Genomic DNA, 25946 nt, shown 5'->3' on the forward strand with positions numbered 1-25946 from the left:
CGATGCGGCTGAGCGGTGCTTTATGCCTCATTAGAAAGTTGTTATACGATGTACGATGAGCCCCCTGTATTTCGTCAATATCATTCCGCTTCATCGTTATTCTAGGACCAATTAAGATGACGGCGTGCCAGCGTGGTCGCCAGATTTGTCATGAGGCACAGTACTACGTAAAACTCTCAAATCAGAATCCGACGTAAAATCCGTGGTGGATATAAGATAATTATATCTTAACCACGAGATGCCTTCGTAACTTTCTACCACCGTGAGTCCTAGGTCTACTTACGCAAATTAGTAATCAGTATATCTATACTTGATTGGCAACAGCACGACATAAACCTTCCCTGCCTCAAAGACATGAGATACTCTGGAGTCTCTGGTTCTGGACATGATATTCCTCTCACCGCCTATCACGATATTTCTCAACCACAGACACAAAATAACACGTTCGACAAATCTTCCTCTCCGTCCGTCGACATCAAGAATGACCCCCCACCCGAAGATGTCTATGAGAACCAATATCAGTCGTATCCGAAGCCTCTGGGAGAATGGAGCCGCAGTCACTGGGTTTCCTTTCTCGTTGACTTCATTTTCGTAGGACTTTCAGTCCTCTTCCTGAGTACGTTCACTTTTCTGTGAACAACATACACGATATAATACTGACATTTCTTTTAGCCCTGGCTGCCATTTCAATTTCCCTCGATAAGACGCCGGCATCTTCTCTCGGGTATCACACACAAAAGGCCATTACTTTAGCGCCTACAATTTTCCCTATAGTATTTGCGGCTATAACGGGGAAGTTTTTCAGAACATTGGGTCTGCATTGGGCAGAACGCGGGGTCCAATTAGGGGTGAGACACCCATTCGCATGCTGCACCTGAACTTGTGCTGGACCAATTAATGCTGACTTTTGAAGACCTTAGAACGACTCATTGGATGCCAATCCCTGTTTGCTGCTATTGAGAGGCAAATTGCACTCCGGGGAGCTAATTTTTTTGGCCTTGGAATCATAATAATCTGGGCTTTGTCTCCTATAGGAGGTCAAGCAGCACTTCGTCTCCTTGGCGAATCGCAACGGACTGTCTCCTACAATTCAACGATCCGATTTTTGCCTATCGAGCTTGCACAGCAGGATACAGCCATGAGTGGTGCTGATGGCGTTGTCGAAGGGTGGCCTTCGTATGGACCTACATTCATGACTGCGCTCAAAACCACTCGAAAGCTACAGAACTCGACGCAAGATCTGTTTGGAAATATCAGGATTCCAGTCCTTTCTGAATTGAACTCGGTTTCCAATGGATCTTGGGCCACTGTCGATTACAGCAAAGAAGTCCTTTACTCGTCGCTACTTGGGATTCCAATCGCCGGCATTCCCGGTGATGGAAACTCATCATTCCAGATACTGAGTAGATATTGGACCGTCAATTGCCCAAAACTAACCTATATTCCCAACTTCAACACTAGGCCTCACTACAACAAATCGAGTGCACTTTTGAAAACGTCTGTGAGCACCTTTATAATGCAGTCGACTAGTACATCAAGTGATACTGATCATGGATCCTTCAACTTGACATCTATATCCTCAGAAGAAGACTCTGACGTTAGTGTTGCTTACTGTGACCTTACTTACCAAGATGTCGAGTCAATGGTCAAATGTCAAAATCAAGATTGCTCAGTCATCGCCATGAAGAATGCAACAACAGCTGCAAGCTCGAAACCTGTAACCGTCACTCCTATGATAAACAGTCTGAGCGCCCTTCCTCAAACGACCATTGGATATCTACATCATGCTTCGAAAGAAGAAAGCACTTTGCTCGAGCAATGGCTCGCGGACCCTATTGCGGACTTTGTTTCTTTCAAATACTCGAACCTCTCAACACTCGATCCAGGCACATTCAGTAGGAACATGGAGGTGGCATATAATACGTTCTGGCAATCAACATACGGAGCGGCATACTTGACTGGCAATCTCAGCTCTAATCTAAGCACTTACGACAACATCAGCACCAGCTATGAATTACCGCTGTACTTCAACTCCAGCCAGGCCAGTATGGTTCGATTCGATGGGCAAGAATACCACAGTAACAAGGCATTTGGAGGCATTTTATTCATCATCTCCTTTTTGCTCCTCTGTGAGGCAGTGGCATCAGTTGCCCTCAGGATAACGACTCTCGCTCCCGATATCCTCGGATATGTATCCTCTCTCACAAGGGATAATCCGTATGTGGGAGTTAGTGGGGCCTCGCATTTGGATGGTCTTGAGAGAGCCAGAGCATTGCAAGCTCTGATGGTTACTCTTGGGGATGTCAATGTTGGCGCTGAAATTGGGCATATCACGCTGACTGCGTCTGAGAATGTGCAGCGTCTAAAGAAGCAAAGGTTGTATGACTAGATATGGTTATATACCTATACTTAGTTAAAGAACGACATCGCTGGTAGCTAAATGGTTTCTTCCCCTTAAGCCATACTCCCGAACTTCTTGAAATCCGAGTCTTAGCTACACCAGTGCTGGACTACTGGGTGAGTGGCACCTGATGAAGCAATGTTGGCTTTTCAAGGACCAGATTTTAGAATGATCCACGTGTGATGACTGCAAGGTTTGGGAAAACAACAGAATGAAGCAGAAATATGGAAAAAGAGACGGATAAGCTGAGGTAACTTGTTGTAGTTCGGTGCGAAAATAGATGGGAATGAAGGAGCTTGAAAGTGGCCGCTGGATCAGGGGCATCAAACCTGTATTCTAGTGGACCTGATATATTCTTCGGAAGCCAGCGTACAGAAGACAAGAAAGACATGGTCTATAGATAGCAATCAGACCTGTGGCTCAATAGAGCACGTTAATCAAGAATGCAAGTACCCGACACAGTGCCGTTCCGTATGAGACCCAGCGGATACCGGCAGGGATGGAAACCATGGTCCATGGGCTTGGGACGGCCCGACAGGATCGCTCTCAGCTAGGATCTTTACGATCGTGCTATCCGTAACATATATGGGACTGAGAGCTGGAACTGTGAGAATTTCGCTTCATGGCCCCGTTCTAGACGAGCCCTCCGAACCCTGTTTATTTCGCTACCCCTGAAGACCTCTAACCAGGCAACATTTGCTTGGGCACGTGAAAAATGTCTGAGATGGAAATGAGATAGTGAGTAAGAATCGTAGTTTCTAGAAATCTACCTATATTGGACATCTTTGCATATGGAAATTAGACAAGCCGAGAGAAGATTCCATTTGAATTTGAAAGTGTTTGTAGGTACATTGATCGCTAAATTTATAGCGAGGATACACCATCTTGCCAGGCTTTGCCTCGCTAAAAGGCCACGCTGGGCCTGTCGGGATTTGAAGTTCAAGAATACAAACCCAAAATATCATCCAAAAGCTCTGGATGCAGAAAGTGAAGTACGAAGACGGATTTTACCGTCAGAATAGTTCAAATCAAAAATTGTTATATCAAATTAAGACTCCCTTTCATCGTCGCCTTGTCTTAATGAACATGAACCCCAATATCTACTAAACCCCCGGACAAGAAAATAAATAACATAAACCTCGATCTACTTGGGTTGACCTCACCCTCTTTCATCATCTGCCACACAATGATCGTCTACATTCCAAATAGCTTCTTCATTCCAAAGTCCTTTTTGGCAAGCACATTGCCTTTCTCGACCTTATTCAAGCTCCTCAACACGCCTCCACTCCGAATCTTACGCTCCACACGCTTCTTGGTACCCATGATCTCCAAATCCGCATCTAAATCTCGCTTCTGGATCTCTTGGTCCTCATCAGACGACGGATCAGGTGTTGACGCCGAACTGGTGCTTGATGTTTCGTCTGACATTGTTGAGGTAGAGGTTAGAACAGGGCATGAGTATACATCATACAGCCTGTTGCCTCCAGATACACGACCGCGAATTCTAGCACCCATAAAGTAACCACCACACATCTCAGCTTTGTTGCCTAGACACGGGAGGTTGCAGGATTCGCCGGCTTCCTCAGAAGAGCCGAGAGTCGACGCGCAAAAGCAATCGCCTTGGTACAGGCCTGAGTATGGCTCGCCAGATGCAATGCATTCTGATTCGCAGAGCTCGATGGTCATGGCACCTGTAGATGCAGTGAGAGAGAAGTCTGGGACGCCTGCTGTGGAACTGTAGCAACCCACATACTCGCAATTGCTAATTGGAGTGGCTCGGCTACCGCTGGGGGATATACTTGCAGTCATGGATGCTGACGAAGATTTCGGTGCTAAAGCTTCAGTGGAGCCCCACGAAGTTAAAGTCGAGTTCAAAAATGGGGCTTTTGGAGCAATAGTTCTATTCTAGGTTAATTTATAGAAGCCTTTGAGGGGTTGACATTCCACTTACGTTCCGCTCACAGGAGTCAGGGTTGGAGATACTGCAATTTGTGTGAAAATCACCGTAACTACAGTCGTACAATCGATATTCGTCGGGGCATTAGTGACGGTGGTCTTGTAGAAAATAGTCGTAGTTATGGGGGCCGTGAAGGCTGGGTTGATCGCTGTGAAAGTCTTGGTGATTGGGATCGTGTATTGACCGTTCGTTGGGCAAGAAGCAGTTGTCGAGACCTGAGCCGACGAAATATATGAGGATCCACTGATAATCGGTGCATTTCCAACGAGTGTGAAAGTGATCGTCTTGGTAATTCTAACTGTCTGGGGACTTGGTACTGAAGTTGTCACGACGAATGTTGATGTGATAGGTGCTGTAAACCCTTGTCCTGAAGGAGTATAAACCGTGGTCATGGGAATAGTGTAGACCCCCTGAGAAGAACAATATGTTGTTGACGAAAATGGAACCGCCGAAGTTGAGGTCGAAGCTGGCTTTGTCGACACCCAAGTCTCAACGTAAGTGGAGCAATTTCCATTCAAGCACTTCACCACATTGACTTGCTGATGTTGTGATCCATTTAAGTCTTCTGCACATGCTTGACAAAGTCCGCTTCCTGAGTAGCCTTGGATTCCCAGAGGTCCGATCTGGTTGAACGGACATGAAGCATCGATTACCATAGTTTGGATTTGGGTATTCATGCAGGCTAAGACGGAAGTAGTTCCGTTTTGACCCCGTTTTGGCGCAACTGTTGGGCAAGGAACCGAGGATGTAATGACAGTTGAGAGATGAGATAGCTGCAAGATTTGATCGGTTTTGGTGACTGTCATGCTAGTATTTCCGTCCATGACAGTGATTACAGTAGAAACAAAATCGTAGCTGGAGCAGGATGGAACAGTGTTGTTACGTGAATTTGAAGGTGTGCAAGTTGAGACTGGCTGATACTGCTCAGTGACAGTGATAGCGGCAGGCATCACGTCGGAAGGACAAGATGGACATGGCGAGATAGTTGCCAATACCGAGGTCGCAGAAACTAATGTAGAAAATCCGATAGCCAGCAATAGAGCAGCATTTCTGCCGATACAAGACACCATGATTATGAGAGATATTGAGAAGAGAATTAGTCGGGTAAGATGCAAATACTGAATGAAACAAAAGAGTATGGGATTTCAGGAAGACATTTAACTGATATAGCCAAAACGTAGATTAGATAAATGGACATCTCAGTAGATCGGAAATAACAAGACCATGAAGACTTTCCAGACTACCAGACTCGGTAATTAGATTGTTGTGAACGGTCAAGTCGTTCTAGTTCTTCCACCCTTCATCATCTCCTCTTTTGCTTGTGGCTGTCTCTATCAAGATCGATTCGGATGATTCAAATGACTTCTTCTGGACGAGCCAGGATGGTAGAGTCTAATACTATCATAACAACATTGGTCGTATAAACCACAGGTAGCAACCTTTCATTAGACCATCATCGAAATGTGGAGTTACAATACCGGTATCCGAGACCCGAGACGGAATGTTGGGTAGCCCGTGAACAAAATGGCAGCTTCCGTCCTAAGAAGCCTTCACTGAAGAAACAAAATGCGCTTCATTTGAGTAAATTGGCGGTTAAGCGAGTAGGGTTGGCTTGTTGACGGCTGAAGTTGTAGTGAGGTTGATGTTGAAGGAAGCTTTGACCGCGGCCGAGATCGACTTGTGGCCGATTAGGCCGCACAATACTGTAAGCTTCTGGCCCCTCCGTGTCGGCTCTGACAGTACAGGCTTGACTTGAAGGGGACCCAGGGCTCGAGCCACAGCACTTCGCTAGCCGAGTCCTGAATTTTGACACAAAACTGAACCAAGCCACAGACATCAATGGGAAATAATATCCGTGGATGCTGTACACCGACGACCGGGTGTCAAACCCAGTGGCCTGTCAACGTCTCTAGCAGTGGTCTCGACCACAGGATTGGAATATGGCAACGAATGTAATAAATGTGTTGGCTCATAGACTCCGCTTCAGGCTGATGCTGAGCAATCAGAGAGGCTTGTAAATACCAGGTCATCCATCCCGTATTTTGGCACCCAATATTGGGCGTCACGCCACACGGGGACTATGCAACAGTGTTTAAAGAACAGTCACCATGGTATATCGGAGTGCCTCTTTCCGCTCCAGAGTACTATTTTCCCCCTGAAGAAATACTGAACCCTACCCGAGACACACAAAGTACCGTCAGGAGAGCGTTCCTGATTGCGGGAGATGGAATTCTTGTTTTGAATATGTTCTGTTAGAGCATTATTTGATTTTACTGGTTTCCACTACGTGCTGTCTATCGACCTTCTCTATTCTTCGTCTCCCTTCTCAAGCTTTGCAATGCACTTGTACAGGTCACCATCAAGACTTCCGCACTGGCAAAAGGAGTCACCTCCAACATACCGCCGAACAATCATCAGTCGAATGTACGGATATCGCCTACTCATTATTCTAGTGACTTGCGTGTTCGTGTGGCGTTACTATTCGAAAGCAACTATTCCAATTCAACATCAAAACGTCATTTCGAAACCCCAAAAGAGACATGAGGTTCGGGAGATGGTTGCCGCTCAATTCCCTCTTCAAGAACCGCCCGCACCTGGCAGGGTGGACTCAAACCTCAATTCAAAACCCGAGAGTAAAGAGTTTGGTGAGAAATTTGTATCTGTATTAAGGCACAGCGCTCTCGACAATGCGCCTCCGCCTCTGGTGAAGGCAGCATTCCATGATACGATCGGGCAGCGTTTAGCACCAACAATCAAAGAGTTTTCGGAGAGGAAACTTCCACATTCTTCCGAAACCCCTGGAGCTCCAAGAACATTTCCATCCTATTCTGATTCTGTCGCACTTGACGAGCAAGCAGAGGCTTTGCCAGATATCATTCATATTCCATTGGAAGAGTCCGTCAAAGATGTCGTTCTTGAAGGTTGGGAAGATCTGTGGTTCTCAGAGGCCCAATGGGATACCAAGAGATGGGGTAAGCTCAACGAGACAAAAATCGACTTTGTTTACACTTGTAAGACCACCATGATGAGCGTACGGCTAGCTTCTACTAATTTCTCCAGGGGTCAATGGCTCAGATGTTGCATTCCAGAGAACAATGCATCCGTACGAGATGAATTCGACTCTGAATGACGCGGAAAGCAAGTGGTTGGAATCCCATCGAGTGAATCGGTATCGAGATTGGGACGAACTGAGATATTCGATCCGGAGCATTGAAAAATACGCGTCCAGTTTCAGGAACAAGATTCAGCTGCTTGTAAATGCACTTGCCACCCCAAAAGAAGCCGCTTCCGCAACTGTGGAAAAGCCAGCAACTATCAATGGAAAGCAAAGACCTTCGTGGTTGAGTGATGATGCGGCAAATAACGGTGCCGTGGAAGTACTATCGCAGGAGGACTTCTTCGACGAGCACGAAAAAGGATGTCTCCCAACGTTCAACTCCTTGACTATCGAGAACCAGATCTTCAATACAAAATCTGATACTGACCGGGTATTGTTTTCCGCCAGAAAAACCTAGCTATTGTACTGACCGTCCCAAGCTGTTCGCTCTTTCCGACGACATGTTTCTCGGCAAGCTCCACGCAGCATCCGATATTTACTCTCCCCTTTTCGGCCCAACAATGGGATTCAAATCAAACTCCTACAGCACTATTAGCCCACCCACGGACTTAGATGCTCGCAGGTTTGGCGAGAAGCCCTTTCTCATCTACACTTCATGGCTGTTGAACCGCCGGTTTGGAGAACGAAAACGCAAAGGCCACATCCACTTCGGTCACTCACTCTCTCGGTCTGTTACTCGAGAAGCAATCCATTCTTTTCCCCGTCCGGCACTTCAAAGTACCTGCCAACGTTTTCGTGGCGAGACAGGCTTCCAGCTCTATTCATGGTATGTTGCATTCCACTATACAATTGAGAGACAAAGGGAAGCATTGCTATGGAGTTACATCATGCAACGAAGTGATATTGACCAGAATGGGAACTTGGGATGGATCGAACGACAGAAGGTTATGGACGATCTGGAAGAAGGCATGGCAAAGGAGGGCCAGCCAGGCTTCCGAAGAAGGATGTTCTATCATATGAGCGAAGCACTTGAAACCGCCGGGCTCGAAGCACCCAAAGTCAACGTTGATATTCAATGGACATCACTTGATGGTCCCGCCGCAGTTAGAGATATCGAATGTTTTGAGTTCAACGTCAACGAATGCTTAGCTCCAGGGTTCTCGACTCCGGATTCTGACGAGGCGCATACAAATTATGTCTTCAGCACTGCTACGACTTTTGACCGCGTTTCTAGACAGCAACCCAAGTGCGGGGATTGTCTTTTAAAGCTCTTACTCAACCGTGCGGAACAAGGTCTTTCGCCATTGCTACCCCATTCCAAGACGCAATCCGAGGCCCGCGAAGTGGTCATCAAGGCACTGTGGAAATACCAATACACCATCGTCGACCCAGACGCATTCTTCGTCATGATTACAGACGCCGAGCAGGTTGAGAACGTCCTCTTTAAGAGGTTGATCAGAAGAAAGGGGAAAGTAGGGCAGCTATGTTTAAATGATGATGTGAGCACAGAGGAAGAAACGGAGGTTGGAAACGTGAGGAACGTGATGTTGAGACTATTGGAAGCAATGTTCCCAAAGCCGAGTGCGTTTGAGAAGCGTAGCACTGATTAGACAAACAAATAGCGCCTTCCAATTTCTATCTACTAAATTTTGTGGTTGTGGGTTTTTCGGGATGCGGGCTTCTGCCTTAGTGAAAGTCTGGGGCTGAAGGTGTTTTATTTCATTACCTCATTTGAACTGATTTGAAAAAAAGCCATGAAAGAGGCGCCAGCATTCTTTTGCAATCGAAGAATCGGTAACCTAGGTTCAAAATATCACGAGGGGATATTTTGGGGAGTTTTTGTGCAAGTGTATGATTTTAGATGGAGCTAATTAAGGAAATGCGAACGGGATTTTGTATCATGGATGACTGATTATACATTATCTCCCTGGCGATGTAAGACTATGTCCACCTCTATCAATCTTACAATACTCACAATATCTCCAGGTGCTAACCCTCCGGGACGTTCTCGTTCACGCTCTGCATTTCGAATACCAGCGAGCAGTCTTGCAACCAATCTGGATCGTCTTTCAACATCCCACTGATCCACCACTGAAGTCTAGCACTAGCAGCATCTGTGTCTCCATGTGCAGCAGCTGCTATGTCCAGCTTTATAATCCCCACCAAACGGTTGAAATGTATGGCTCTGAACTTTTCTTCCGCGAAGCTCAAGGTCCAGGTCGCACTAGACAGTTGGCTAACGATACCTCCCGCACCGGTCAGCCCCATTCCGAATGTGACTGACGACGACCCACATTACCGACCATGTCACAACTTACTGATACATATTCAGACTTAAGTTGGAAAAAAATCTCGTTTTGTGTTCATAAACATGATGGTACGCGATCCTAGACCCTCCATTTTACATAGGTTTTCTGCGTCATGGTTATGTACTAAAATAGTGCAGACATCAACTCCCCAAGTAGTAAGTACCAGAATGTAAAACCCACCCCCAGTGTTCTTTTATCTTATTGACCATTTACCTATCCGTACCATCCCTAAATTAGTTACCATTCTACAATTGCAGACACCATAACCCATCTCCGAAAATACTGAAGTAGTTGTCGGAAATGTATGCTCTGGATTGAGATGATTGGTTATCCAAGCAATTCATATATTGAATTTGCTGAAGAACATGGTTCTGTCCCAACTCTCGACGAAGAGTAGGGGGTTCGGTGAGGGATTCTCGCTGCTGATGACGGGAATTTATAAGCTGTTTGTCTCGGATATGTAGCTTCGGCCTCTGAGCGCCTATTGCCCCGAGCATCGTGTTCCTGTATATCTCTCGTAGATCTAAGCCTCAGCTCATGTGGCCCCCTCGAATGACGGGAGTAGCCCAAGGGTGAAGAGTTCCGCCTCATCGACATTTCCGGAGCTGGTGACTCGAATCGGGTTGGCTCATTTCTTGTGTTATCAGCCCGTTGAACATTCCTTTCTATGAATGATTCTGGTGCAGCAGGCCCTGGATTACGGTCCAAGGCATGATAAGCTGGAGGAGGATCAACCTCGCGGTTGCCCTCCTCCATCTCAAATATAGCTTCCGCATTGTCTGCTCGTTGTCTCACCACAGCTAATTCTGCTTGTAATGCACGCTCAGTTTCTGCTACTCATTAGTATCCAGTTGTAACACGCCACCCACTCAAGACCAAATGCTTACCGAAGTGGATTCCTGCTTCCAGTGCCAGCTCCCTTTCCCTCATTTCTCTAAACGGAAGCTCAGGCTCTTGATACTGCATCCCCACTGCTCCCAGCGCCAGCTCCCTTTCCCTCAATTCTCGAAACGGAAGCTCGGGCTGCTGATACACCATCCCCGAACCAAGGACCTGATGAACCGATCGGAGAAACCGAGCCTCATTGATATCGAGTCTTGGAGCCTGTAAGGCAACGTCGATTTGGTGGTCTATGTAATCCAGACTCATTCCTTGGGCTATTCTGTCGGCGACGAACCTCTCTGCTTGCTCTCGGGCATCGCGATAACTAGGAAACCTCTCTACTAGCTCTCGGATATCGCGATGACTGCGTGATGAATCTGGGATGTTGCCGCGGCGGTATGGGACTAATTTTGATGCTTATTAGTGGCAAGAGGTTGGAATTGGGAGGGGGATATTTACGAGAGGTGGCATGATCGTCATGTTGTCTGCTGTGTCTGTGTCTGTGTCTGTGTTCTCTTGGGGCGGTGGCATTGTTTGTCTGCTTGCGTCCAAAGTTGAACATCTTCCCGGATCAAAGAATTGATTTCGGAGTTGTATGCACTCGAGGTAATTGTTCAAGATGTGGAGTTGTATAGCAAGAATATCAGCTGGGATTCTAGACTTTTATATTACCTGTAGATGGCGGAGAGGGGAGCTCGGCTTTTCTAGGAGGCCTACATATCTCGATTTACTGCTGACAAGTCTCTTGACTAGCTACATATCTGAATTCACTACTAGAAAGTCTCTAGACTAGCTTGATTTGGTAATGATTATGACTTCACCAGGAAGATTTACAATTGAATGAGTCTAGCATGCAGCTCTTGCTGTCACTGAACCAATTTCATCGTACTTTTAGTGTGGATGTTGAGTGGCTTTCCTTTCAAGATGATAAATATTCTGCGCTCATTTATTCACCCGGAAGGTGTTGGCTGTCCATACTGGTGTTTGCTTTTGTTTTTAAACAACCAAATAACACAAGTATCATTTGATAACCTAATGGAATCACCGTCTTCCCCCTTCGCTGCACAGCCCGTAAAGAAAGGGGCTCGCTTAATTCGCTTTCCGGTTCAAGCTAACCTCCTTTTTACCACAACTAAAATATATATCGGCATCGTCTATTGCCATTCCTTTCGTACATTCCATTTCAGGGGAAGTCCCTGAAAAATCATAGATACGTCCAGCAGTTCTTAGACTGTCTACTCTTGTGTAGTCAATGATCTCGCTTGATTTCGCAGCCAAACCCCTTTGCCATAGCTATTACGAATATTAAGTATCCTAGAAAAATCACAAGATGCAGATATCGACTTTAAGCCTGTGCGTTATCAACAGCTGGCATTTCAGGAAGAAAATTAAGAGGACTAGATGACAATTCTTGGTCTTCCTACCATGAGAAGGTATGGTTGCACTATACCGCGTCCTCCCTTCCATACACAATTAGATTATAGAGATCAGAAAATATGAAAATTGGGGCGGGAGCTAATTAGGTCTCTTTTCAAACTGATAGAGGTAAAATTTATCCACAAAGATAGATATGAAAGTATTGAAACGTCAAAATTTGTGCATCTTTGGAACAAAAGAAATTGACCAGGAACAGGACCACTGATGGATCCATTGATTCTTAATTTCTTACTTTATAGAGGGGAAAGATGAGGCCAGTATTTATAGCCTATACCCACTTGAAATCCCGGACTTCCAAGCATTTATGGGGGGTTTCACCCACAATCACCTAGTTCATTACTGAAATCATTGACTGTAGTCCAAGCTCTAAATTTAGCAATAAAGAGGAGGAAGAAGAGCCGAGGAGTGATAGCAGTAGGACTTACCTTCTGATTGTAGCACCGGGACACGATTGCCTTAAAATATCCTAGACGATTACTTTGATTTCCATATCAAGTGCCATGTATAAGCTTTGAGCAGAAGGTGGCTTCGCCTTCGGACAGAGGTGAAGTCTTTTATGGTGGCGCACGTGACGTATGCGATTCCGCTGCGGGGGTTGGCTTTGCCGCTTCGGGGTATGTTTCCCTGAGCCTACGCCCACTCATGCTAATCTACATACAGCCTTACAACGGTTGTGAAGGACGCAGATCTCACGACATTCAACCCACCAATTCGCCAAAAGTGGAGAGCACAGCTAGTCCTATATCTAGCACGATGCGGGACATCTTTGCAGTTGCGATTGCGATTGCGATTGTGAAAGGGCGTATATGAGGCTTGTATCACCTCGATCAGACGAGTAGAAATGACCCAGCGCTTCTTCAAGCCGAAATTGTACGCATGAGGATGGTAATGAAGGGCCTCATCCCCGCACCCAAGGGGCGAGTTCGAACGCAGGTCGGACACAAGTACCTCGAAGCACTACAAGCCAAAGTCCATTCGGATTCGGATACCTCGAGCTCACCGTCCCCTTCGGATGAACCAAAGTCCCCGGGTTTGAATCTGTTGATTCTCGGGATCACTTCTGGGACGGCTATGGATGATATCGACTTTGCACTCTGCAGGTTTACACAAGAATTCCCAGAAGCCCCTCTCTGTCTGGAAATTGTCCAGGTAATGGATTTATCCCCAACATCCGTTGCAAGTCTGATTGGTTCTCATAGTACGACTCGGTGGTTATGCCTTCCAAAATCCGAACCGATATCCTCTCCATGCTTCGAGAAGACGCTGCTCCACCAAGCATGTTATCGCAGATGGACGCGGAGATGGGCCATACCTTTGCGAATGCCATCCATATCTTCACACACAAGCACGGAATTGCTGTTGACGATATAGACCTGATCGGCTCCGGTGGGCAACTTGTGACCTTGACGGGAACCCCGCCAAAGGGTCAGCATCGTTCGAATATGTGCTTGGGAGAAGGAGCCGTAATATCAGCCAAGACGGGTATTACAACGGTCTCAGATTACCGGACAGCAGAACAAGCAGTTGGAAGGCAAGGAGCGCCACTGTTCGCATACCTCGTCGGGCTGTTGATACACCATCCCACCAGACTTCAGATCTGCATAACAATCGGCGGTATAACCACTGTCAGTTTCATCCCTGCAGACAATAAAGGAGGCATAGATGCCATGTACGACTGGGATACCGGGCCAGGAACCTCAATGATTGACTCTGCCTTTCGGCAATTTGGCCTCGACCCCGCCACAGACCAGAGCTCACATCTACTAGGTGGGAATATTTGCCATGAAGTCGTCAATGAACTTCTTAACCATGACGAGTTTCTGAAGACACGTCCACCGAAAACGACGGCGAGGGAAATATACGGTGATGCGATGGCAATGCGGATCGTTACAATGTGCAACTTCCGGGGTTGTACTCCGGCGGACACGATAGCTACAATGACACGCTTCACGTCCGCCAGCATCGCTCAGCAAATGCTACTCTACGGCCCAGGTCGAGAAGCTATCAATAATGCGGACATTGTTGTCGATGGACGCGGGATGTGGAATCCGCAACTCATTTCCGATCTTCAAGGCGAGTTCCCCGCTGCGAGGTTTGGCAGTTTCGACAAGACTGGTGTCCCGAGTAATGCAAAGAAGGCTGTGGGATTTGCTATGCAGGCTATGGAGGCATTGCTGGGAAGGGCGCTACCTGTTCCGACGAATGCAGATGTTAGGAGGCCGAATACCATAACAGGGAAGCTGGCTCCTGGATTGAGGTGGAGGGAGGTTATTGAGAAGAGTGTGCAGTTTGGGGGCACGGGTAGAGGATGGGAAGGCTTGCCTGAGGTGCGGGAGTTGATTGTCAGGCGGGCATAGACGGAGGTATGCTGTTTCATTTTACTGGTAGTCGGTGCATTTGGGTTTTGGTGCTTGGGAGGGAGGCGCTTCACTTTAAGATATCATTGCATAGGCGTGAATTAGATATTCTCAGAGAGCAGTGCTCATCAGTCAGAAAAAACCCTTATTCAAATTCATCTACACGGCTTATACTCTCCTAACTCACCTATTTGACCTTGCCCTTGCGACCTAGACATCATCCCCATCCTACCGTACGTATTCCAAAGTACTCACCTTGCGACTCTACCAATTCCCTCTCGAAGTCCTTGCTTGCCAGCACCAAACCCCAACAGTCGTCGATTCGACTTTACATTTCTCCTTCAGTTTATTCCTTCCAGCACTACCTCACAATCACCCCCAAGCCCAGTCCACTAAATCCACCTCCTCACCCACAGGACGAAGCTGGACCTTTAGGACCCAAATCCTGTATCCAGCTACGTGTCGGTATATTCCAGACCCGGCCCTGACTAAAGAACACCGGTCCCAAACCCCTTTTTCACCATCCATCATCCTCTTGATAATTCCCTTGATACCCCCATTAAAAAGATTTCCCCATGTAATTAACGACGTGCAACAAAACCATAAAGTAGTAAATCCCCTGACTAGAGATCTCGGTCCTAGACCCCATTACTATTCTTTGAGAAATTCCTTGATAAATTCCATAAAAAAGATTTTCGTATTGACTAACGACGTGCAACAAAACCCTAACGCCCCCGACTAGAGTTTCCGGTCCTAAGAGAGGGTTTTAGGTGTAGATTCAAGAATCACCTTGATATTATGCCCCTGTTTACTAACGACGTGCAACAAAGCTTCGATTCCCCTGACTAGAGTATCGGTCCTGAGAAAGGCTTTTCGGTCTTGAGCGTTCGTCATCCCTTTAAGAAGTCCCCTTGATATCCCTCACAAGAAATAAAAAGAAGAAGAATACTCCGCCTCACTAACGACGTGCAACAAAAGTTGATTCCCCTGACTTGGGATTCCGGTGTTTTGTGCAGAGCGTCAAGCTCGAACACTAGGGCTTAGACTGTGGTACTAACGAACGAGACGAACGAACATCTACAGTGAAATGTAATGCGCAATGAGAGGTTTAGGTTTCTGGTAGGGGTATCATAGATCAATATCGCATTTGAAGACTGGAAAGGAAGATAGACCGCGCTGAGTTGGATAGATTTGCGAAGTTTGCCAGGTATAGGGACGGTATCGCGATGGTTTGTGCTTGACAAAAAGCTACCTACCCAAGCCAAGGCCAAGAACAAAATGCTTTTGATCTGATCATAAAACGCAAAGAAAGAAAAGCTTTCCACGTTCAACTATATTGACCGAACAATACTAGGCACGGTGCTTGGTGCTGTGTTGGCTGTGCGCAAGGATTGCCGTGAAGCAAGGCAAGCTCTTCAAAGGATGAATCTCCCAGCCTCCCCATTTTCTGCTTGCCTCGGACCACTCAATCCATGTATACAGTACAGTACTCGGTCCAAACCTTTCTTCCACATCAGGGTTTCAATGTTTCGAAACAAGGCCGGCTCAAGTAAACAGGGTTGAATGCAGGAAGTTGGAGAGCAGGAAGCAGAGGGTAAGATGTCCATTTTATTATCTTTTGTTGTTGCGCAAACTTAGGCGCAGGCAGGCAGGCGCATCCAACTTACACGACAGCAACACAGTTAAAACAATGCGCGCGCAAAAGAAAAGGAAGCGTGTCTTGAAGACCAAAGCTTTCGTTGCTTTCTTGTCCTCGGCGATTGTTCATGTAACTAGACTCGGTCATGGAGTTTCGTCATTTCGCGTGCATGGGCAGGCAGGGCAGGCTATTTATTGTATCTACAGTACTGCGTCTCGGGTGGACCAACCACCTCGATTTCACCCCCACCAACCCCTCCATTTTGCAGCTTCAACAGTTGGCGAGAGAGGACTCGCCCGCAGATAAGTATCCATCGCATCTCCTCTGGAGAGATGCAAGTCAGAGACATCTACATGCACAGGACAGGTGAGAAGATCTCATCTTGATTTCACTCTTACTGTACCTTCGTACCTCCCGTCCCATCTCTACTTCCTGTCGATCATTTATTATCCCGACCTTTCTTCACTTCACCTACGGAGTATCGCACCGCATCTCCATCTCCATCTCATCTCCATCTGGATCTCCAAGAATACACCTCATCGACGTCATCCGGTATCCAATCATTCTCTCGACTTGACCCAAATCATTTGATTGAGCCGCGACGGTTCCCCGCAGCGAAACCAGGAAACATCCTTGTCTATAACAACACGAGCAATACAACAAGCAGGGAATCCCCCAACTCAATATCGCCAGCGCAATATAAGGCTCGAGTCTTCCGCCTGTTGAAATTTCTTCCTCGCAAAGTTTTTGTACATTGTCAGCCATTACAAGTGTGAATACCGTCAGCCAACCAGCGATCCGTTCGCATTGCCATTGGTTGATACAATCACCAACCCCCTCGCATTTACCCAGCACATATTGTCGCATAGCAGCACAACACACTTCTTCTAATCGCATCACCAACCCAAGTCTCGCTCGCAATGCTCTTCGGAATCTTCTTCGCCTTCTGGCGCATGATGCAAATCCTCACTCTGGTAAATCCCCTTTCCCCCCATCCCTATCCCTATCCCCCTCTCCCACCAACACAAAAAGCTAACCCGCTGCCAACAACAGATCCCAACCCTAGGCATGCTCGCCTACTTCGTACACATCTACGCCTCCTCCAACGCCCTTACCCCCAACTACATCCTAGTCCTCTTCATCGTCTCCGTCCTCGGCGCCGTCTGGGCCATCGCGACGCTCTTCACATACCACCGCGCGAAATCCAACGCTCTCTTCGTCTCCTTCATCGACCTCTGTTTCGTCGGCGCGCTGATCGCCAGCGTCTACGAGCTGCGCATGATCGGCAAGTACAACTGCAGCTCTGTCGACAAGAGCGGCTCGCCCTTCTTCGCCGTCAGCGTGGGGGATGGCCACGGGTTCAGCGTGAGTGGTGTGGATGTGCAGGTTGATAAGACGTGTGCGATGCTGAAGGCGTGCTGGGCGTTTGGCATCATGAACTGTATTTTCTTTTTCATTACCAGTTTTCTCGCGCTGTTGGTCGGCAGGGGGAGCGGGAGGAAGGAGAAGGATGTTTATGTTAGGGAGACGCATTATAGCAGACATGGGCATCGACGTAGTGGGAGCCATCGCAGTCATAGGAGCTCGCATTCGGGGGGTGGGAGACGACATGCGTATGTTTAGAGGAAGAAATGAAAAGGAAAGGAAAGGAAAGGGGGCGTGACGGGATGGAATGGGATAGGGGGGATATGGAGTTTACGGCCGAATTGAATTGGATTGTTTAGGATACGGATACGATATGATACCTGGATTGGCAAGAAAGCATACATATTGCGATAAGGGGGAGGCAGGATATGATCTTCTTTGTCAGATGATTAGATATTGATACATGGATCAAATGTTCATAATGATGAAATTCTACGAAAATACATATACACACCACTTTGAAATATCTGCCATTGTGAATGAATGACCGACCTTTGTACAGATTCCGAAATGGTATTGGAGTTCTTCTCCTTCCGTTACTTCGTGTTGATTGCTATTCCTTTTATGCTTTGGGTATCATTCCTTATATCCTTAATATACCTACACCACCCCACCCCATCCATCTATTTTCATTTCATACCAACATTTACCCAACATTCCCTTCCTTCCACAACATCACTTCACTTCACGTCCTCTCCCCATTCTTGCCAACAGTATAGCCCCTCGCTACACCACTCCTACCCTCCTCAATAGTCCCACCCCCACCCCCACTTCCTCCCTCTCTAATCTCCTCAAAATCACTCCCCAGCCCCGTCCACGTCCGCTGGCTTCTCAGAAACTCGGCCCCAGGACTCACTGCTCCATTGATAGAGGCTAGTTCTTGTTTCGGTCTTCTTGTTAAGATTTGTGAAGCTGCTGATGTGGATGTGGATGCTGATGGAGGGGGGGTTGAGGAAGATGTGGTGTTTTTGGTGGGATTGGTGGTTCGCATGGGACGGGAGTTGGAGACGTATCGGCCGGTCCTGAGGTCGAATTCAGGGGGTGCGGATTCCTCTTCCGAATCCCCATCCTCATCTTCCACATCTCCCACATCTCCCAGCTCCCCATCCTTCCCCTCTCCATCCAACCCAGCTTCCTCTATCCCTTCATGCCCATTTGTCTTCTCCCCTATCCCTGTCCCCGTCCCCGTACCCGTATCCAGACCCCCGAAATCCCCCCTCCACTCCCCACTCCAAACCCTCTCACCATCGCTCTCCAGCGCCAGCCCCAGCTCAAACGGCGTCAACACCGGCGCGTAAAACTCCTTGCTCTCCACCAAACTACTCTCCCAACACCCCACCACAACCCAACCCCCCACCTCTGCAAAATTCGCCATCTTCGCTGCATTGACCTTGCCGACCACAAACGTATAGCTCTTCTTCCCCTTTCGCGCGATCAGGGCTTTTAGGGCGTCGATGCTGGATAGATAGTTGGCGACGGAGAGTGTGTTGATGAGGATTCCAATTATGGGGGTTGTGGTGAGGCGCGTCAGGAGGGCGTAGCGGCGGCGGAGTTGGAGGGATGTGTTGGAGCGGATGATTTCTTGCCTTGTACTTGAATTTCTATTTGCATTTCCATTTGTACTTGTGCTTTGTGGTGTTGTGCCGGGATAGATTAAGAGTTCCTTTATCCGAGAACTTAATGTCAAGAGGAGCGCGGCGGGCGGGGAGCCAATATGCCAGATACTCCATTCTTTCAAGTCCCCCTCCTCTTCCTCTTCCTCTCCATTTCCATCTCTCCGCCATGCTATCCGCCGGTTGGGTATCGAAGCTGTAGGATCATGCACCACGTCCGTGCCCCTCACCCCCTTCCACCCCCTCTCCCTCAACCGTTCCACCAAAACAGGGACATGTTCCTGGAACGTCAAATCCGCCATCACCACAACCTTCTCCTCTTTCCCTCCCCCTTCCCCTTCCCCTTTCCCGGAAAAGCTTTCCTCAAACCCCTCAACCACAAACGCTATATCCAAAGCCCTCCTCGTGAACACATACACCACCGGCAGCCGACTCGTAGGACTCAGACACGCCCGTCCATAATGCACCACGGCCTCGGCATCAACATGCTCAGCAGCCACCTCATCCACGCAACAGGAGCCATAACTCGTATCAGCGAGTATATAAAGCCTGACTCTATTCTCCCTTGCCCCCTTCTCCTTTTCCTTTTCCTTTTCCTTTTCGTTTACCCCTAGCCCTACTACCCCTTCCCCTTCTCCTACCCCCACCGAGTTTACCTTCGGTATCTGCTCGGAAAGTAATTCTTCTAGCACAGCAAACACCCTCGGCGCATCAACCAGCATACCATCCGGGAACTGCAACGCGACTTTCGTCCACCCGCCGTCTCTTATCTCCCGTGCTGTGCGCGACGTCTCATATACATCTCTGAGTTCCGCATCCGATAACCGGTTTTCCTTTGCGGGGATTGTAGAAGGCGCGGGCGTTTCGAAGAGATTGGATTCCGGGGTTGAGAGGACGGGGGCTTGTGTTTGTGCTGTCATGATTTTTGGGTCTTGGGCTGGCTGCGCATGGTAGGAATGTTTGTTTGCGAGAAAGGTTTCTCGTGGTTGGGTGAAGGAAGGATGGAGGGGTAACTTTTTTCGGGGAGGCGGAGGAAAGATATTCCTTGCCGATGCCAGTAAAAGGAGGGGCAATTTCAAAGCATGGTGGGGCAGTCAAAAGTCACTGAAAAGTAAGCAAGGTGCTTTTGTATGGTATTTATTATCGTCTCTCTCTGATCTGATCTATTACTTGTCTGCAAAGCCACTTCTTCCTCCCTAATATGTAAGCTCTGCAGGCCATGCTCTCTATGGTATCTATCGTATCGTATCGCATCATTATCGTACCACCACCAGCTAGAAAGCGAAGCCAGATACACCCGAACCCCCTGTATAAACACCCCTATATGTAACTCATCGCGAGCAAAATATGCAATGAAACTCAGCAAATTAGTTGCCAATATACATCTCTTCCACGCAAAGGAGATCAAGAATGATATTCATCATCATCAAAATCCTTAATCATAAAAGCAGTCGGACTGCCCCTATCCCTACCCCTGCCTCTATCCAGACTCTGCTCCGTCATTGGCCATTCATCCAGCTTCTCGATACCTGGCGCATATCCACTGTAGCTCGTATCGCTTCTCCGAATCATTGGGTTCCTGTGTCTGCCTCCGCTTCTCGTTGTTGTGCTACTAAGTGTGTGACTGCGGACCGATGATGTGCCGTCGCTTTCACTCATGATTGATGGAGTGACAGGAGGAGTAGAGGACTTCATATACAGCGGCTTGACTCTGGGCATTGAAACCGGTTGGTCGATTTGCCAGGTCTCACGAACACTCCAGCAGTAGCTGCCTCCATGGTTGGCTTCCTCGACGTACTGATTTGCGCCTTTCCATGGTGGCGTGCCGCGGAGACGTGGGCTCAAGTGGTACGAGACCTCATCCGTGTAACGAAGGTTGGGCGTATCAACTGACACGGATGCAAGGGTTTGCAGGATGCCGTAGATTAGGACCCAGCGACCTCTTCGAGCTGCACAAGGATCAACGTCACCTGCTCGGTCGCCCTTCTCAAACCGTACAAATTCTTCGACTAGGTCATTGGTGACGAAATCAGAGCTAAGAAGGTAGATGTTGGTGGATTCGGTGTAGGCTAGAGCTGCTTTTCGCCCTGCCATCTTATCCTCTACAGACTTGTTCTTCTTGGCAGGCTTAAACAGGTTCTCTCTCGAGTTCGGTTTCGCGAGGGTCGGCTCGGGTGTCAAGGGGTACGGGTGAGGGATATGTGGATATCTATGTCTGTTGTCGAATGCAACCAGAATATCTGTGAAGGGTATATCAGGGGTATCGGCGTCAAAGGCTTTGTTGCCAGGATTGACAATGTTCCACTTTCGTCCACTTCGCTCCTCAGAACAATCCCATGTAACTTCTCGGCTGACGAGATAGTCATAAAGAGCACCAAAGTCCCTTTGTAAGCGTTGTGCTATATCTCTAGTGAGCCACTGTTCGGCGCCATGGGGAATGGCTGGAGGCCATGTCTCGTATGAGGATTCATAGTGTTGAAGGAAGAACTTGCGTAGTCTCTCGAAGGCCGAACGCGCAGGAGGAGGATGAGAACTCATCATCGGCCACATGTCCTCAAAGTCAAACTCCGCGAATCTATCCTCGCAGTGCTGGACTCGGACTTGCATATCCAAGCTAGCTCGCTCGAGGAGGGCTTTTGTAATAGGTGTGACGAATTTGAATTCTCCACAATTATCCAGTCGATTATACATTCCAGCGCTGTGCACATAAGCCTCTCTCCATCCTTCTTCCCAACGCACACCTTGGCTTTCACTCCATGCAAGTAATGCTGCAGCAGATGAAGGATCCCCGCGAACATCATCGATTCCCTTGGCGACAAGGTAGTCAATAAGCATACCTGCTGCATCGGTATCAGGCGGCATGTAAACTTCAAGGCGTTCATGAAGATCATTCAGCGCTTGAAATAGATGCACGCCAACCAGCGAGGCTTGGTAAAGAAGGGCGAACACATTTCGTGTGGTGACCTGGTGGCGAATTATGTCGGTCTTGGAACCATTGGGCGCCGGAAAGTAGATTCCATAAGAGATTTGTCCGTCATATGTACCCACACCGTTCTCTGACACCGGAGGTGTTGGCTGATTTCTGCCTCGCCCAGTCGGTTGTTTCGGATACACGCCAGGTGAGCTGACAGGAGAGGGGGGCATGCTGAACGAGTTCGTATCATCGATCAAACCTTCTCGTAGCAGGGTTATCAGGAATCTAGACTGCGTGTCCTCTAGGACGTGGGAGGAGATACGAAAGGATGGCGGAGGCCTCACATTTTGACGATCTTCATGACCGAAGAAGATTAGAGTGTCACCGTTGGGGTCCCAGAGCTCAGGGTCTTTCCGAAGCTTGTTCCATGGCTGAGGAGCGCTGCCAGAACCTACCCAGCGCTTCAATTGCGGTCCTTGGGGAATTGGAGGAAGCTTGCCCAGGGGTGGACCTGGTCGGCTAAATTCTTGCGTTTCCTGTAGCGGCTGCTTTCTTGGTCGCAGACTTGGTGGTTGGTAGGCATATTCCCCAGCCTCAAGTTCATGTGAATCGGGTGGCCGGACTGTGGATGATGATCCTGGTGATTCGGGTCTCAATTCTTCCGTCTTCTTCTTCTTGCCAAACGTCTTTGCCAGTCCTACCCGAATTCCGTCGCTCCTCTTGTCCATCAACGACCTAAACGATGACTTCTCAATGCCAGATACGTCGATCACAGGGGTAGCGGGTTTTCGCACGCGTGCGTAGGCTAGGTCGTCCGATCCTTCCGATCTAGTGGTTCTCGAGGATGACCGCACGTTGAATTGTTTCAATTCACTTTGGAGGGTCATCTGGTGCCCATCTGGCACAGGAAAGTCTCCGTAAATGGAGGGTGTCGTTTCCGATCCATGGTCACTCTCGACAAATCGCTGTTGTTGCGGCGATTGTATATGTCCATCCTTGACCTTGGTTTTCTCCTTGCGCACATGCGCACTTCTACCTGACATATTGGCTGTAGGGGGGCTCTGATAAGCCGGTGGACTGTGCTACGTGGTGTATGCAATGGTGGAATCCGAGAGACCGACCCTCTTCGCTGAATAGAGGGGCTTTGCGTAGATCGGCAGCGGCTTGAGAGCCTTCCTTGTTGAAGGAGTGGCAGACTGCGAACTTGAATGGTGTTTTTGAGAGAAGAGATGGGTGTTTCCAGAGTTGAGAATATTTGTTGAATTGAGTTTGTAGAAAAGGGTGGGTTATTGTGCTTGTGCTTGCCGAGAAGTGAATGTGTTTTGGAGAAATGGTGGTCTTCACCAGCGGTCGAGGTTGGCAAGGCTATCGCAACCCTTTAACTTTTCTGCCCTCCTGATTCACCGGGTAAGCAAATATCCAAAAATAACGCGAGGTGAGGCTGTAGTAGGATGCAACACATACATACTTGTGCGACTATTAAATCGGCAGCTGATGCCAACTGTCGGAGAAATGTAACCAAGGAAAACAAGGGCCGCGAAGACGAGAGATGAGGTGGGGGAAGTACAAGTAAACAAAGCAGGAACGCATCAACGGCGGGCTTTATTTCTTTTGAACGATGGGCTGACTGTGGATAGTCAGATCTGATATTAATTGCAGGACTGGCATTAACACGCGTTACTGCACGGATCGCAACTGCAGGCTTTCTGGGGAAACTCTTCTTGGAGACCCATGCGCGTGAAGACAAGGATGAAGTTGGATCGGAGATACGATTTGATTTTGTATGGGTTCGGAAGTCAAAAGTGGTGGAGTAGTGGCATGGCATAGGGGGGTTGAGATCCACCATGGGCCATGGCATGGCATGGCATGGCATGGGCAGGCAGCATTCGACCATGTCCACAAAAGTATCCCAAGGTAGGTAGGTAGGTAAGGTAGGTAGGTACCTTAGGTAAGTATTCATGGAATTATTTGCAAGCTAGGGATAGGTAACGTTCAGTGCAGCTTCAACGCTTCGCAGCGCGGCTGTGAAAGGCTGATGACATGCATGCAAGGGCGTCGAACCAGCCTGGTGGAACAAAGAACGTGCAACAACGTCGAGATCACAGACAAGTCACCACAGTAGTGGCTTCGGAATACTCACCTGGAAGAGAAGAGCGACTTTACTTCTGGGAGCAGGAGCAGGAGCAGGAGCAAGACCATGAGATAGAACTATTAGTCACAACTACTGCTTTCAGAGAATTCTCTACAGTAGTAGTAGTAGGTGGTAGAGCAAGCGAATAGCCTCCTCTCGAGGTCGTTCTTCCATGCTCGCGTGCCTGTGTGCCTGCGTGAGTGGGTAGTGTACCGCCAATAGTGGAGAGGTCTAGGATCCAGGTTCATAGCCTTTCCTAGGAGCGGCAGAAACGGAGCAATAGGCTTTTGCAAGCGCAAATAGTGTTTACTGGGTACGGAGTAATAGTTCAAGAGATAAGACTTAAGTTGTGGCCGTGCAGCGAGCAGGCGAAGTTGGACTTTCTTTTCTCCTCACAGTATTACTAAGACTTCCCCCCGCTCCAATGATAGCAATGATACGCTTTGATAGCGAGCACCCCATGGAGGGGCTTCCTTTTCCATAAGCCCCTATATATTCATTCGACCCAGACCAGAGCTATCAAATATTGATTTTATTTTGAGCGCGCGTCTTCTTTCCGTTTGCTCCCGCTATGGCGTCCACATGTCGCGCTTCTCCCCGTTTTGTTTTTCATCCCATACGTATGTCAAGGACAGCGTGTAGTAATACCGGATCACGCCCCGAGGCAAACAAAGTATCAGGAGTTCAAGCCTCAAATATTATACTTCGTATGCGACACAACTTCATGCGAAAGCTTGGAGACGACGGCCCCTGAGCAAAGTGCGGAAAAAGTCGTTCCTACCCTATCACTGCTATCTCTCGGCTTTAAATGCTGACGGATAGTTCAATAACTTTAATGGGGGAAATTCCCCTGCTCCCCGGCGTTGGTAAATAAAGTACTTGACCCGAAAAGATGCCTGGACTCTTAATCCCTATTTCATACTGCTGCTGCGTTATCCTGCGAGCAAGGGCAGAGCTGATTACAATCATGAGTTATTGATGACACTGTACTACCCTCCTAAAGTTGGGATAAATGCCTCCCAGTTTCACCAAAACCTAATCCGGCCTCACAGACGCCACATTCTTGAACTCTTTTCCTAATTTCATCAAACCTCAATTTGTCCATCTCGCATCGCTTGGTACTCTTGGCTCGTTTTCCTTGGCCAATCAAAAGTAAATATAATGTAGAGATGTGTACAGTATCTACTTCGTACCTCGTACTTCTAAACTGGTCGGCTGCACCGAGCTTGCAGTGCTGATAAGGAACTATCGGTACGGAACACGCACCCGAAACTTGATAGTCTACTGTACCAGGTCCAACACGGACTCGCGGAGTCCAAGGCCAGATTGTGCATTTCAGCGGCTGTATACTGTACAGCAACCGGCCATAGCGTAGCAGCCCTAAAAAGTGTAATAAAGAGCGAAGCGACAACGCTAGGTCCCCGTTACTAAAAGAAGCTTTTGTTACGTCCATACTACACCGCATATGCTATAAGTGAGACATTCCATCTCAACGCCTGGGGCCGCCTGTTCTTGGACCTATTGGTGCTCAAAGATTCTGACATCACGGAACAGGAACATGAAATCCCGAAATATTGAGACTCGCTTTTGCTATATATTTTCCAACTACCGTACCATGGTCGATCGTAAAGTAGGTCTCCCGCGCTTGTTGGACCCGAGAAACTATCTCTGTGGGGCTTTTTTCCTTCTAGAAGGCCCACCTCCGAGCTTCCTCTTTCATGGTAGCTTTAAGATCCTGGTGGTGATCTTCCAACAAGACAAGGATATCGGAAGCGGCCGGCATGTGATTTTGCACAGAGCCTCGATCACTCGTATTCGACTTT

General features: G+C 48.1%; 6 protein-coding genes across 6 annotated transcripts; 3 read left to right on the plus strand and 3 right to left on the minus strand.

The window, feature by feature from the left end:
• Nucleotides 1–354: 354 nt before the first annotated feature.
• LHYA1_G005277 (uncharacterized protein) lies at nucleotides 355–2389 on the plus strand (the record flags this gene model as incomplete). The annotated part of the gene is made up of 3 exons (XM_031150226.1): nucleotides 355–616; nucleotides 673–848; nucleotides 914–2389. 3 exons carry the CDS (start codon nucleotides 355–357, stop codon nucleotides 2387–2389), a joined length of 1914 nt encoding a protein of 637 aa, XP_031005918.1.
• A 1206-nt stretch (nucleotides 2390–3595) lies between these two features.
• LHYA1_G005278 (uncharacterized protein) lies at nucleotides 3596–5428 on the minus strand (the record flags this gene model as incomplete). The annotated part of the gene is made up of 2 exons (XM_031150227.1): nucleotides 3596–4301; nucleotides 4353–5428. The coding sequence occupies 2 exons, from the start codon at nucleotides 5426–5428 to the stop codon at nucleotides 3596–3598; spliced, it is 1782 nt and encodes a 593-aa protein (XP_031005913.1).
• A 7498-nt stretch (nucleotides 5429–12926) lies between these two features.
• anmK_1 (Anhydro-N-acetylmuramic acid kinase) lies at nucleotides 12927–14401 on the plus strand (the record flags this gene model as incomplete). Its single annotated transcript, XM_031150228.1, has 2 exons — nucleotides 12927–13193; nucleotides 13244–14401. 2 exons carry the CDS (start codon nucleotides 12927–12929, stop codon nucleotides 14399–14401), a joined length of 1425 nt encoding a protein of 474 aa, XP_031005914.1.
• A 2559-nt stretch (nucleotides 14402–16960) lies between these two features.
• On the plus strand, nucleotides 16961–17663 carry LHYA1_G005280 (uncharacterized protein; the record flags this gene model as incomplete). Its single annotated transcript, XM_031150229.1, has 2 exons — nucleotides 16961–17014; nucleotides 17094–17663. 2 exons carry the CDS (start codon nucleotides 16961–16963, stop codon nucleotides 17661–17663), a joined length of 624 nt encoding a protein of 207 aa, XP_031005925.1.
• A 487-nt stretch (nucleotides 17664–18150) lies between these two features.
• On the minus strand, nucleotides 18151–19998 carry dph2 (2-(3-amino-3-carboxypropyl)histidine synthase subunit; the record flags this gene model as incomplete). Its single annotated transcript, XM_031150230.1, has 1 exon — nucleotides 18151–19998. The coding sequence occupies one exon, from the start codon at nucleotides 19996–19998 to the stop codon at nucleotides 18151–18153; it is 1848 nt and encodes a 615-aa protein (XP_031005924.1).
• A 484-nt stretch (nucleotides 19999–20482) lies between these two features.
• Nucleotides 20483–23035, minus strand: LHYA1_G005282 (uncharacterized protein; the record flags this gene model as incomplete). The annotated part of the gene is made up of 1 exon (XM_031150231.1): nucleotides 20483–23035. One exon carries the CDS (start codon nucleotides 23033–23035, stop codon nucleotides 20483–20485), a length of 2553 nt encoding a protein of 850 aa, XP_031005927.1.
• Nucleotides 23036–25946: the final 2911 nt, after the last annotated feature.

This window comes from Lachnellula hyalina, assembly GCF_007821495.1.
Source record: "Lachnellula hyalina strain CBS 185.66 chromosome Unknown contig00054, whole genome shotgun sequence".
In the NCBI taxonomy this organism is placed as follows: Eukaryota; Fungi; Ascomycota; class Leotiomycetes; order Helotiales; family Lachnaceae; genus Lachnellula; species Lachnellula hyalina.